Below are 13,229 nucleotides of genomic sequence, written 5' to 3'. Positions count from 1 at the left end.
AGCTATGTGCCCACCTAGATTCGTAATCATTATTGCTATTCGGCAAGAACTTTCCAGTATCAAGGGATCAACGAGGGCGGCTGGATCGGTGTATGCAGGAGATTGTTTTGCCTTGTAAGATGTACAAAGCGAACCTGGGGTCGGTTCAGGTCATCGGACAATCCGACCTTGTCCTCACCCGTTTCTACTTTGCCTTTGCCAACGAGAGTCAAAACGTGATTGCACTGGCATGGAACTATGTTTTCACTCGTCAATTAGAATGGTGCGGCATGACCTTGATGGAGCGGAGGGTCATCACGATGTTTCCTTCGATTGTCGTTGTTGAACGCCCTCTACGGCACCCGCAGATCACACAACTTGATCGAACCCACAGAGATTCTCGAGCTGTCCAAAACGTGGCTGACGAGGGGTGGCGTCTTGTAAGAGATGTTTAGCACTCATGATATCAAACTCAGATGTGTGAAATGTGATGCTTCAACATCGGTTGGTGAGTGTACCTCGGCTAAGGTACCTACGAGAAACGGTGCACGAACTAGGAGGATGCTCATGTTGACTGTAGATGCGCTTAGGGATGCCCTTCACTCGGAAGTAAGTTGGCGTTTGGTTTGATGGCCAGCACATGCCACAAGATGCTTCCTTCATGCGAGACAAGTAAGGCAAGAGCTTCCCGAAAGGACCTGCCTTCGAGATGGACTTGGCACCAAGGTAAACACCATCTCCCGATCCTCCCACACAGCAGGAGCCATGGCAGGTCCCCTCCTCCTCATGGAATCTATCAGAAACGGTAGTGACGAGCACCTGTACTACGCCTTCCAAAATAAAGCTTCGTGTGCCCAGAAACGAACTCTACATTTACAGGCTCGACACAGCATCTCTGGTCGATCTCTGACCTTCTTCCTCTGTCGTCTCGAAGGCCCCATTACACCATCGATCTGCTGCTTTGGATTCCCACTACGGCTTGTGCCGTTGACGAGCACGAAGTCGAGCATTCTCTTCTTTTCTTATTTCTTTACTCGCCAAGCATATCTCATTAAGCCAATCTTGGTTTCAACCCGTGGTCTTCAACGAGGTTCGAGAAGATACCCAACGACAACAGTCGCACCTTCACATACGGAAACAGTAAGCCAGTGTCGTCCAATGCCCATGCAATTCAGTCAGGATGGACATGTCTGCGGCTTCGACGAAGCGATCTGCGAGTCAAGGATCTCTCAACAATACTTTCAAGCAACAAGGACGGGCACTCCCGAGGAATCCCACCGCACATCGTCCACTGAGAAGCGTCAACGAGAACATGGCTCTGCTCTCATCGCCTGGTCCCCTTCAAAGCATGCTGAAAACAACCACGGAAACTGGCGACATCGGAGTGTTCTCCATGGGGTCATCTCCTGCCGCCGCCTCGTTTGGTCACTCGATGTACAAGACTTCACGACCCAGACCAAGCCTCGATCGAACCAGAACCCCTTCCAGGCCCAGCTCAAGGGGAAGTCAGGGCACCCACCGCCGAGATGACCGGAGACGGTTGCCCTCGTACAGAGACACTACATCGGAGATCCTTTCCATGTATGGCTCCGGTACAGATAGCCAGCCCTCGTCCTGCCTCAGCTCGCTGTCACCTCCCGCGGATGAGAACGGGCAGCGGTCATATTCAATGACAACCTGTAGTTCCAGGCCTCTTCTGAGTTACAAATCTTCCGTGACACTCAACGACAACTCTGGCACATGTTCTACTCAGCGACCTCGTTCCCCCTTTCCATACCCAACCCGTTTGAAGCGGCCTGGCACGCAGCCTTCTTCCCCTGCTCTGACAGAGAATGGCAGGATAGACTACAGTCGGATGGTTGAAATCGATCGACTTTCCTACGTAAGTTCATGATCCGTTCTCGATCACTGCACTAACAAACTGACCGGAACCATAGAGGACATTTCAAGGATCCCAGCGGCCTATGAACCCCCATTGTCACCGCCGACCGCCTCCGCTGTCGTTACGCAACGAATGCCATCGGTCCAACCAGCCAACCATCCCTCTTAGCACCTCTGCACCCCAAGGCCGGGGCCGGAGCCGTTCATCCCAGTCACATGGGCGCTGGAACAATAGGGGTGATCACTCTTGTCTATCATCCGGTGATTATAGCGCCAGGTCGTCGAGCTTGACGTCTATTGTTGAACTCTACCGTCGGCCTGGTCTTCCATACGAACCCCCTCCTCCTCTTGCACCAGGTGCATCGTTCTACTACGATTATACGGAAGGGTTTGACAGCTGCGCTCCACAAGTACCCCCTGTTCACACGCCTGGGCCTCCTTTGGCACCTATCCCACAGCGAGCCTCAAGCTTCAATCGACCGTTGGTGCTCAGAGATGAGACACAGGCACGCCTCGATGCTGTTGTGGATATATCGGTCAAGGATCTCAGTGATTCTTCAGTACGTGACGAAAATCATCAGGACGGAACACTCGAGATTTACTGTGGTGGCAATCTTGAATATGAGGCGGAAAGTATGCGATCAATCTCGCGTTATGAGACGCCGGCACTCGAGCCTGGAGAGACCGGCAACTGTCCTTCTGTGACCGATAGAGCTGCACATGCAGACCAAGAACAGCCATCGCAACCGCCGCTCTTCGATTCTCAAAATGAAAGAATTTTGGGAAATGCCACGAGCGATCATCTGCCATCCACTCTCCTGACACACACTCAAGGTAGCCACCCAACGCCGTCACAAGAATCTGTTCCAGCTCCACCTCCAACTCAATCGCTGTGGACGGTGCCAGTTGAAGAGGCACGCCACCAAACCAAGGAGCAAGAATCTGAGACTGACACTACTGGTCCGGATTCTACCAGGCCAACGTCTCGGCAATCCATTGCACCCGAAACGCCTTCAAAGAGAGTCACGTCCTACAAAAGGCTTACGGCATTGCTGCGTGCCAGCCTACACAATTCTCTAGACCCCGGACTTTCAGATCTCGCAGCTCTAGTATCGTCCTTTGACCGCGTTGCAAGGTCATCATTCGTTAAGAAGGACGACGACGTTTCTGGAATACTGGAGAAAGACTTGATTGCTGTGCTCTCTTCCTGTCAAGGTGAAAACGAAGCCAAGGAAGATATTTTGTCGATCGGGCGTCCATCGGTCGATTGTAAACAAGAATCGCCTGCTCATTGCCACAGCAAGAACAGGCTAGCACCACAGATCAATGCGGCAGGGATTACTTTCGCGAATGGAGAGATCTTGTCACCTCAGCCTATTTCTCCTGCCAGGCAGTTAAGAGTACGAAACAGCATCCCAAAGATTGAGAAAGCACTTCCTCCAACACCGGATAACAGGGCACGGCCAGGCTTGTGGACGGTTGACTCGTTGACAGAGGATAACTTTTCGTTGAGCTTCTCGCCCTTCCACCTGTCCGACTTGTCAACACCAAAAACCTCTCGCCATGTTGCTTCAACTTCAAAGACGAACACGGATGAGCAAGACGGAAACACTCCATCGCCCGTAAGAAAAAAGCGCTTCCTATTCAAGCTATCACCTTCCATGCGCTCGCATGCCTCGCAAAGACCGCACGCGGTTCCAAATTATGGCGCTGAGCAAGATCAATTGACCCGCAGCATTCTTCATTCTGGGCCGAAAGAAATGTTGAAAGGTATTGCGACCACCAAGCTATCCCGCCGCGGGCCAAAACCCTCAGCTGCTGAGGTTGTGACGTTGGGAGCTGATCAGGATACGGAGACGAACGAGGGCACCGTGAGAAGGCGTGTAGGCACGACGAAACGTCAGGCTCCAAGCATATTGGCAACAGGAACCCCCGGCGATCTTTTCACCCCTCCGCAATCCGCCAAAACAGCAGATTCCAAGACGACCAGACATGTTGCTTTTGATTACCAGGATACTCTGGCAAGCCAACCTCGGCCGCAAAAGGTGTCCGTGACAGCACCAAAGTCGCCCTCTTGCCACGGGGCAAAAATCACGACGCGACTCAGCATATCTACGGAAGACGGTTCGAGCGAGACGGGAAGCTTTCACTCAGAGTCAAATGCCCGACCGCAGCGTTTGAGGAAGAAAATGTCGAACTTGCGCATTCGTATGACCAAATCGCGACTGCAGCTACGGAACAGGGCTCTCAGGCAAGCCGAACAGACTTTGAATACCGCTGCAAGCAACGACAACATCAGATATCACAAAAGCTCTGAGGTTATGATTGTGCAGCCTCGGAGTACCGAAGGGAGTATTCGGTCCACTCAGTCAGCGAGGATCAGCAATCGTATGCGACAGTGGGTTCGTGAGGCTAAACGTGTAGTACACACATGCATGAAAAAACGACGTTGCCAGTAAGCGATAGCGACTTGCGGAACGAGTCGTGGCTTTTGGACCACCTTTGGCTGCACTTCCGTTGGGTTTTAGATGTCAGGGATTCTTGATCATGCAAGAACGGCCTGGCCTCTCCAATCTAACCAGGATGGCTTTGGTTTGCTCTTTCTGGTTTGTGCGTATGCGTTGACCCAGTCTGACATGACTAGTGGGGGATGTAATGCGACGGCGGCGTGATAGACGCTGTGTATATCGAGCGAAAGTATCTGGTAGTTGTTCTTGGTCGTTGATGCTAGGGATCATGGTCAGTAACGAGGAGACACGCACGGTCAAGTGGAGCTGAACTATCGCGAGTTATCAATAGATGAGTCGATTGTTTAGACTGTTGCATGTATGTGAACGCGTCTTCTACTTGAAAATCCCACTTGGTGAGATGGATGCCAACTGAGTCGGCGATATGCTTGGCACCGCTACCATGTGCCGCCTCTTCTTTAGAAGACCCCACCGCCTATGATGAAAATGCGTTCTTCTTCGCGCTTGGCCCATTGTATGATCTTGTTCGCGCCCTGGGTGATGGTAGCCCTACTCACATTGGGGCCAGCGACGCAGTAGAATTCAAATATGGGAGTTACCCAGGCGAGACTCGTGGCCTCATCGCTAACGCAGTGCAGAACGCGCATGGCCGAGTGCTTCGCGTGGACGGAAGCGTGGAGCTGATGATAGAGGGTCATGAGGCGGCGACGGGCGATGGGGGAGGCGAAGACGGGATCGAGGGCGGACATGGAGAACTGGACGTTGGCGCGGGATTTGTAGAGAAAGTGGCTGACCTGGCTGCCCGCTGCGATGGCGGGGATGGCGGGGCGGCCTGCGCTCGCGGCTGCACGGATGATGGCGAGCAGACCGTTCTTCTCGAGAGAGGCGACGACGGCGTCGCGCATCTGCTTGAGCTCCAAGAAGGACTCCTTGTCTGGGCTGACGAGAATGATGGCCGTTTGCCCGCCGCTAGCGGGAGATGCGTCTGCTGGTTGGGACGAGGCGTCGCTGCTTGGGGGTCCGTCGATGAAGCTGACGTACATGTAGAGGTAGCCATTGTTGTTGAAGGCGGGCAGACAAAGGGGCACCCAGTTCTCGCCGCCGCCGGCGCTGATGCCACCTGATTCAAAGAGCATGTTGAAGATGAGCTTGAGGTCGCTCGGGTGGAGGGAGTGGCGCCGCGGCCGGATGACGCTGACGAGCTTGCCGTCGGCGACGATGAGGCCGTACAGGAGCTTGTCCGTCCGTTGCTTGAGGAAGGCATTGTTAATGGCGTGCCTCTGTGACTTGCGCAGTCTCAGGCACTCGAGAGCCCCCAGCAGCGCTGAGGCAGAGCCTTTTGTAAAGTGGTCTGCGAGGGAGGAGAGGAGCGATTCGGTGCCCTGCAGAGGTTTGCGCAGGTCGGTGGATGGCCGGTTCACGAAGATGTTCCGCAGGGTCGGTAGAGTCAAGGTGGACAAGATTTGCATGTACAGAGCCTCCAGTTGGCCCCTCAACTGGGAGTCGCTTTCACCGAGCCTGCTTGTGGCGACGAAATAGAGGGGGCCCTCTGTCGCAATGACGAACCTCGTGTCGCCTGCGGTGAAGCCCGTCAGGGGGTTATTAGCCCCCTGGTAGAAAGAGATAATGGTTTGTATGATGCCCATGTAGGAGTTGATGAGACCCAGGTCGCCATGGCGGCTCCATATTGGTTTTCCGGCTGATGACAGAATCATGAACTGCTTCAGCTTGGATTTCCAGAGCTCAAGGCGATCTTCGTCCTTTACATCTGGGCTCGAGTCGTCCGGAAGCGGGTCAAACTCATGTTCGAAACCAGCCAGCCTGTGTGTCGCAGTGTCCAGATTCAAAGTCTCGAATGGAAGCACAGCGGGAGACTGCGAGCGCAGCAGGTTCCATGCTGGGCTTCGCCTGTTGAAGTCGCCAGTGAGCAGGCTTGCAATATCGCCAGCAGGCCGCATCGTCGGCGCAAGGCTCATGATGCTCATGGAATCTTCCATCTCGCCCAAATCATGCCGCGGTGTAGCTGAGCCGCTTATGGACGAGCCAGGCGGTGTCGAGGCATTTTGTGCGCCGGGCGTTGAAAATGTGCCACGAGTGCCATCGGGAAACGACAGTGTCTGGATATCGACCGGCGTGATTGCTGTTGTAGCGAGCTTCGAGTCGATCGAGGCGCTCGTGAAGGCGACGGGCCGCGGCGGAAGTGGTGGGCGCTGCTCCTGGCTATCGCCAGACTGTGTTTTGGGGTCCTCACCCATGGGTCCGGTTCTGCTGATGATGGGATCGATCGCGGGTCATGACAACGTCTCGGTTCGACTCGATGGTTGGGTGGCTCGGGGCCGTGATTCTGGAGATGCCGCGCGCCTCTATCCGTTCTTTCACGACTCGAACTTCCATACTGCTTCTGCTGGGCTCAGGGAAGGGGGCAAGAGTCCCGAACCGAGTCGAGGCGCGGCGATCACGAGGTGTGGTAGATGATGCTCTCTTTTGACGATTGACGTTGGGTGCCGCCGGAGTATATTGACCTAGGACCCGTTTCGGCACCCCCATCCAACGGTGACGTTGCTGCCCAGGCACTCAACCCCCACCAGAGGTCTCCCTAAAGCAAGGTACCGCACTACGGGGGCGTGCTCGAGAGCTAAGGGCGCCTGACATCCCTGAAGCCAGGCCGGCACAGGGCGCTAGGCTCCAGCTTGAGGTCCCAGATCACCCCACCAAGGAGGTACCTAGAGCTGAGGTGGGAAGCGTGGTCATTCCACGGGCCGCAACTCGGAATGCCATGTAGCCTCTTCCCTTGTGATGTGCAACAAAACGCGACGAACATTTGCTTCTTCGCAGAACGCTCTCCTGGCCACGCCAACGCGCCCTTGAAGCACCACCAGGCTTGAATTAGCAATGTCATTGCGGCCTGCAGCCTCGAGCCGGCAAATGCTCATGTCCTTCAGCTACAACACCACCGACGATCCCATCTCCAACCACCGCAACTATGGCCAATGAGCCAGCTTCGAGCCGCCGCTCCCTATCGCCAGAGAGCTCGGGTAGAGACTCGCCTCTACCAACCCGACAATGGCGAAATCAACTAGGCTCTGGTATGACCTCACATGATGCGCAGTGCCCAAGTTATAACTTGCGCTGACTTTGAGCGGCAGAGGACGCGCCATCCAACGACAAAGCTTACCGCAAGTACGCCTCTGGAGTTGAGAGAGCTCTGACTTTGTTCGAAACCGCACTTCAAGAATGGGCAGATTACATCTCCTTCCTCAACAGACTTCTACGGGTACGTAGAACCGGCAGCCTTTTGCAAAGAACATGTTGCTAATCTGAGCACCCACAGGCATTGCAAGCCCGACACAACTCCATCACAACCGTACCCTCCAAGGCCGCTGTCGCGAAGAGACTAGCCCAGTGTCTCAACCCATCTTTGCCTTCCGGTGTCCACCAAAAAGCCCTCGAGGTCTACAACTACGTCTTTACCACTATAGGCCAAGATGGTCTCGCTCGGGACCTCTCCTTATACCTTCCCGGACTGGCATCGACCCTGTCCTTTGCATCCCTTTCCGTCCGGGCCCCATACCTTGATATCCTCGAAACCCATTTTCTGCGGTTGGATCCTCGGTCTCTGCGGCCAGCAATGAAGTCAATCGTGCTGGCACTATTGCCTGGTCTGGAGGAGGAGACCAGTGAGGACTTTGACCGTACCATGAAGCTTATGGAAAGCTTCAAAGTGGCCATACGATCGCCAGGGAGTGAAGAACTGACCGACGTGCATTCAACTGGCGACGATTTCTTCTGGCAGTGCTTCTTCTTGGCATCCATCACCAGTCATAGCCGGAGAGGCGGTGCATTGGCGTATCTCGTGAGAACATTGCCCAAGCTAGGAGAACCTATATCTTCGGCACCTCCCAAGGACGACGGGACCAATAATGGGGACCAAGCAGACTTGTTCAATCAGCTCGGACGTATTGTGACATCACCGGAGCCGGGTCTACTCCTTCGATGCTTCGCCGCAGGCTTGGCCGACGAGCAGCTCCTGATCCAAAGAGGATTCCTGGACCTCCTGGTCACCCACCTGCCATTGCACTCCAAGGTACTGCAAACCAGGGTCAAGCCTGCCGACCTAGAGCTTCTCCTGCGGGCTGCTTCTGGCGTCGTCATCAGGAGAGACATGAGTTTGAACAGGAGACTTTGGGCATGGTTCCTGGGCCCCGATCCCCCAGCAGCCGACAACGAAAGCACCGTCGAATCTCCGCTGTCAGTCGAGCACCCACAATCCTACCTCACTTCCAAAACGAGCTACTTTGAAGATCATGGGCTCCATTCCTTGACTCAAGCACTACTGGCGATGATCCAGGCATCCTCAGACGCAAGCCCTACGGAAAGAGCTCGGCCTTACAGGATATGCCTTTCGCTGATGGACCGCTGGGAGATTGGAGGGCTTGTCGTGCCTGAAGTCTTCCTGCCCATCGTCGATAGTGTCCGCCAGTACAAGGGTCAGTCCTCCAACAAGAACGACTTCAATGAGGTTTTCAAGAGTGCCAGTGTCTTCTTCGACGGCGTCGAAAGTGGCCTCATCTATGGTGAGATGGTTAGCCTGCTGGCGCAGGCAATTGGTCCCAGTAGTCTCTCCACAGCTCAGCGGCTGGATAAGCTGGACCTCGTCACCTTCATACTCGCAAATTTCAACATTAGGGAGGAGGAAATGATAACCATACACGCACCTCTTACCGCCCTCAGCATACTGTGCATGTTGGAGGATGCTCAAGACAGACAGAACAATCCAGATCAGGCGACGCTGCGACTCGAAGCGGTCACCGAGAGGATCCTAGAAATCGCCCTGTCTCTGTTCGATCTCATCCCCGAAAGGGCTTTTCCGACGCAGGACAAACCGGCAAGGACAATGGAGGCCGCTGTGTTGGTTTCATTGCCTGTCATCGAGCTCTTGAAGCGCATCAAGGCCTTCTACGTCAACGACCAGGGAAGTCTGGATGCCGCTAACGCTCCTTTCACTCCGGTGGAAGTAGGCGAACTGCTTGTTCGAAAATCGGGCAGGCTTATTTGCGAAGGGTTGTCTACCACTAGCCTGGAGCTAGGAACCAAGGGAAGGCTTCTCACTGCGTTGCTTGTGAAGACCTCGGTTCGCTACGATCTTGACACAGCTCAGATCTTGTCATGCCTACACGCACGGCTTGCTCAAGATACTAGCCTCCCCTTCTCCTCCTTCAGTTCTGTGGTACATCTGTCGAGCCACTTGTATTTTGCAAAAAGGACATCCTTGGAAGACCTAGCTGATCTTGTGGCACCAATTGTTCGGCATGCGTGGACTTATCTCGCAGTCTCGGAGCCGAAATATCACGTCGAAACGGTCCGACTCCTGTGGCAACTCCAGTCAGTGCTTTCGCCTCAAAGCCGCGACATCGAAGCCGCTTTATCGAAACTGATTACTGAAAAAGACACGCAAGGGGCGTTTGCGGCACGTCGAGCCGACCCTGGCCGCAGATTTACTGTTTTGTGGTCTCATACCCTCAATGACTCCCAGTCAGACCGAAGGGGTTCGAGGACACCCACCCTAGAACGGCTGCCACTTCCTCGACTCAGCGGCGCTGACCATTACGATGTGATGCTGACGAGACCTCTGCTCCTCATGCTTGACGCCTTACTCGATGAGCGCACGCAGCTCTTCATGACTGTCAAGTCTTGGTTAAATAGCCTGGTAGGCATCGACAAGCTCTTTCTCGTTTTTGTTGCCAAGTTCTCTGCCATGAGCTTCCTCGGAGCACGTCGCAGTGCGGGTGGCAATGCGGGGACGGACAGGTCAGCTGCCTTCTCTGATGATGACGACCTCGATACATGTCTATACTACCTTCGGACACTGTCAAATGTCTTCCGTTGGGCCCCTGATGCCATCTGGTCGATTCTGGTTTCATCGACTCTCAATCACAATGCCAGTCGACCAGAAATCGCGCGCATCGGTAAGTTTTCTCACCTAATTCATTCACCCACTTCAAACGCTGACCTAAACTAGTCGGCCGCGAGGGAGACGTGTCGTTGCAGGAGTTCTTTCTGCAGGTCTGCATGCGTTGCATCGCCGGAGCAAGTTGCCCTGGAGGGGAGCAGAGCAAGGTCCGAACAACACAGCTGTATCGATATGCCTTGACTTTGTTGCACCAGATCCTCCTCAATCCATACGCGGAGTCTTTGTCAAGCCTACATCTAGAGGAGCCCCTCATCGAGCGGCTGTCCCAGGCTCTTACGGGGCCTGATCCTTACGTTCAGGTGCTCCTTTTGGATGTCGTTTTTGCGACGCTGAAGATAAGACATCACGTTTCACCTGAACTGCCCACATCGCCGACGTCAGAAAAGGGCAAGCTGAGCGTGGAACCGAACAGGGGCCCTCGATCTTCCATGCAGCACGAAGCAGGACCACGCATCCTATCTCCTCCGCCATCACTTCTCAAGTGTCTACAATCCGGCTTGAGTGCCACGAGCAGTCGCAGCGTGCTCGACAGCTGGGTCAGCTTCCTCACAGAGTGTCTCCCTCTTTATTCGGAAACAATCTTCCAAGTTCTTATTCCCCTGGTCGAGACGCTGTGTAAGCAGGTATCGGCTACATTTGATAACTTGCAAACCACGTTCAGAGATGCGCACAGCGTGGCGTCTGATGAGTGGAATGCGCCCGAATCAACCCTCATATCACTGCTGAATGCACTCGAGCAGGTTCTAGCCCGGGGACACGAGCGCCTCCTGGCTGAAGAGGCCAGGACGCAAGTGGTCAAGGGCCCGGACCAACAACAAGGGTTCTTCGGAAACATGGTCTCTGGTGTCTTCGCATCAGACGGATCACATTCGCGTAGCGTGACAGCCAACGACCGGCTCACTGTGCATCTAGCTTTCCAAGATGCTGTGCGCATTTGTTTCACCATCTGGTCTTGGGGCCAAGGAGCAGACGTCAGGGCGCAGGACATCACATCTGTCTCGTCTTTCAACTATACGTCGCTGCGGATGCGGAACAGGGCACGGCGTCTCTTGGAGCACCTCTTTGCGGCAGAGACGCTAGAGTGCCTGGAAACAGCCATTGGCATCTGGCGCGCCTCCATCGAGGCATCTGCAGCAGCACAGCAATCCGAGGTTTTCAAGCTTCTGCCGGCCCTCGACGGTTCTCGACCGCGGCATACCATACCAGCGATCTTCAATGCAATCTACAGCAGGACTAATCCTCAGGCTCTCGAACCAGCCAGGAGGTCAACACTCACTATCTCTCTGCAAGACACCGATCTGGTCACCTTTTTAGTGGAGTATGCCCGCTCGCTCGAGGACGACGCAATGGACGAGATCTGGCAGGACTGCATGGCTTTCCTCAGAGATTTACTTGCCAATCCTTTCCCGCATCGGCAGACCCTTCCCAGCCTACTTGAATTCGCAGCTATACTCGGTGAAAAGGTCGACAATACCAACTTTGGCGAGCAGCGGAAGATGCGTCGTGAGCTTGGCGTGAGTCTGTTGACACCTCAGTCGACTTTGAGATGCTAATTGAAATGCAGGATCTGTTCCTCCGTCTATTGACGGCTATCTTCACCACGAAACCCATGTCATTTGCCGACACAGCCTCGGACAAGGGTGACAAGTCCCGCGACATCAGTCGGCGAACAACCATGAACAGTCTTGATAGAGCCGAGGATGTGGTCGCTATTTTAGCCTCGATCGTCCCGACCCTGCCCAAGGTCTTGGTCGAAAATGACCGTGTTCTCTCAGCAGCGGGTACGATCGCCGCCAACGTCATTGGCCCGGCTTTTCGAGCAAAGGGTTTCCCTGAGACGGTCACCCACAGCACTCTAGAGCTGCTGCAAGAACTGGCCAGGCTACCCAACAACCAGAAGACGTGGAAGAAGGATGTTGGCGATGCTTTCAACGACGGCAGATTTTTTGGTACCGGTCTGCCGTTAGTGCAGAGTGATTGGTTGCCCCTGTTGCGCCAATGGACTCTTAGTGACAAGGACCGCATGCCTGACATCTTGGCTCGCATCAGCCCCCCTACGACTGCAGGTATCGTATTCGGCGTCGGCGCGACATCTGCCAGGCTCGAGGCCGACAGGAAGACACAGCTCAATCTGCGCAGGGTAGCTACCCTCGTGCTTGCAGCTAGCGAAGACACCTTTGTGTCAGATCTACCAACAATCTTGGAGAAGTTGGTGGAGCTGCTGGGTGCCACTTCGACATCGTCTCCGTCCTCTAGCACCAGGTCAGATATCTTCATGGTCGTGCGAGCCTTGGTCCTGAGGACGAGCGCCATTCATCTCGCCTTGATGTGGCCGATCATCAACGCGGAGCTACACTCTGCCATTTCGTCCGTCGTAGCACCCGACCACAGCTCAGCATCGGAAACGTACAACAACATATCCATTCTCCAGGCGTGTAAACTGCTCGACCTCCTCATTTGCGTTGCGCCGGACGACTTCCAGCTGCACGAGTGGTTGTTCATCACGGACACGATTGACGCTGTCTACCGAGCCTCCAACTACCAGCCTGTCGCCTTGGTCGACGAGCTCTCAGAAGAGTTGGGCCAGGTCGCCGCCAACTCGGCTTTCCACAACGAGTCGGCAGCGCATCTAGCCGCCAGCAGCTCGCACAGACGGCCTCTCCTTGGCGCGGGCGGCATCAAGGACGAGGTGACGATCGACCGGAAAGACGAGCTCGTGGCCAAGATTCTGCGGCCCTTTTTCGGCCAGCTCAGCATATTTGCGTTTGAATCTACATATGCGATGGCTCCGCTAGACTTGGAGTTTTGCATCGAGGGACTGCTCAAGGACGTGTTTGATGAACGCACCATTGTACGGGCATTGTAGACTTAGAGAAGGACGAAGTGTTTTCATAGCGACGGGACGACCAGGGCCCCCCAAAATAGCACGG

The 13,229-nt window shown here is 54.7% G+C and overlaps 3 protein-coding genes across 3 annotated transcripts; 2 read left to right on the top strand and 1 right to left on the bottom strand.

Moving 5' to 3' along the window:
* Window positions 1-1,159: 1,159 nt before the first annotated feature.
* VDAG_03046 (uncharacterized protein) lies at window positions 1,160-4,177 on the top strand (the record flags this gene model as incomplete). Its single annotated transcript, XM_009656911.1, has 3 exons — window positions 1,160-1,861; window positions 1,917-3,984; window positions 4,035-4,177. The coding sequence occupies 3 exons, from the start codon at window positions 1,160-1,162 to the stop codon at window positions 4,175-4,177; spliced, it is 2,913 nt and encodes a 970-aa protein (XP_009655206.1).
* A 609-nt stretch (window positions 4,178-4,786) lies between these two features.
* Window positions 4,787-6,778, bottom strand: VDAG_03045 (vacuolar fusion protein MON1; the record flags this gene model as incomplete). The annotated part of the gene is made up of 1 exon (XM_009656910.1): window positions 4,787-6,778. Exon 1 carries the CDS (start codon window positions 6,581-6,583, stop codon window positions 4,787-4,789), a length of 1,797 nt encoding a protein of 598 aa, XP_009655205.1. The 5' UTR covers window positions 6,584-6,778.
* A 533-nt stretch (window positions 6,779-7,311) lies between these two features.
* On the top strand, window positions 7,312-13,165 carry VDAG_03044 (dopey; the record flags this gene model as incomplete). Its single annotated transcript, XM_009656909.1, has 6 exons — window positions 7,312-7,414; window positions 7,469-7,602; window positions 7,660-10,294; window positions 10,348-10,391; window positions 10,494-11,813; window positions 11,864-13,165. The coding sequence occupies 6 exons, from the start codon at window positions 7,312-7,314 to the stop codon at window positions 13,163-13,165; spliced, it is 5,538 nt and encodes a 1,845-aa protein (XP_009655204.1).
* Window positions 13,166-13,229: the final 64 nt, after the last annotated feature.

The sequence above is a fragment of the Verticillium dahliae genome, genomic scaffold (assembly GCF_000150675.1).
Source record: "Verticillium dahliae VdLs.17 supercont1.5 genomic scaffold, whole genome shotgun sequence".
Classification (NCBI taxonomy): Eukaryota; Fungi; Ascomycota; class Sordariomycetes; order Glomerellales; family Plectosphaerellaceae; genus Verticillium; species Verticillium dahliae.
This window is presented reverse-complemented; position numbering and strand designations above follow the sequence as displayed.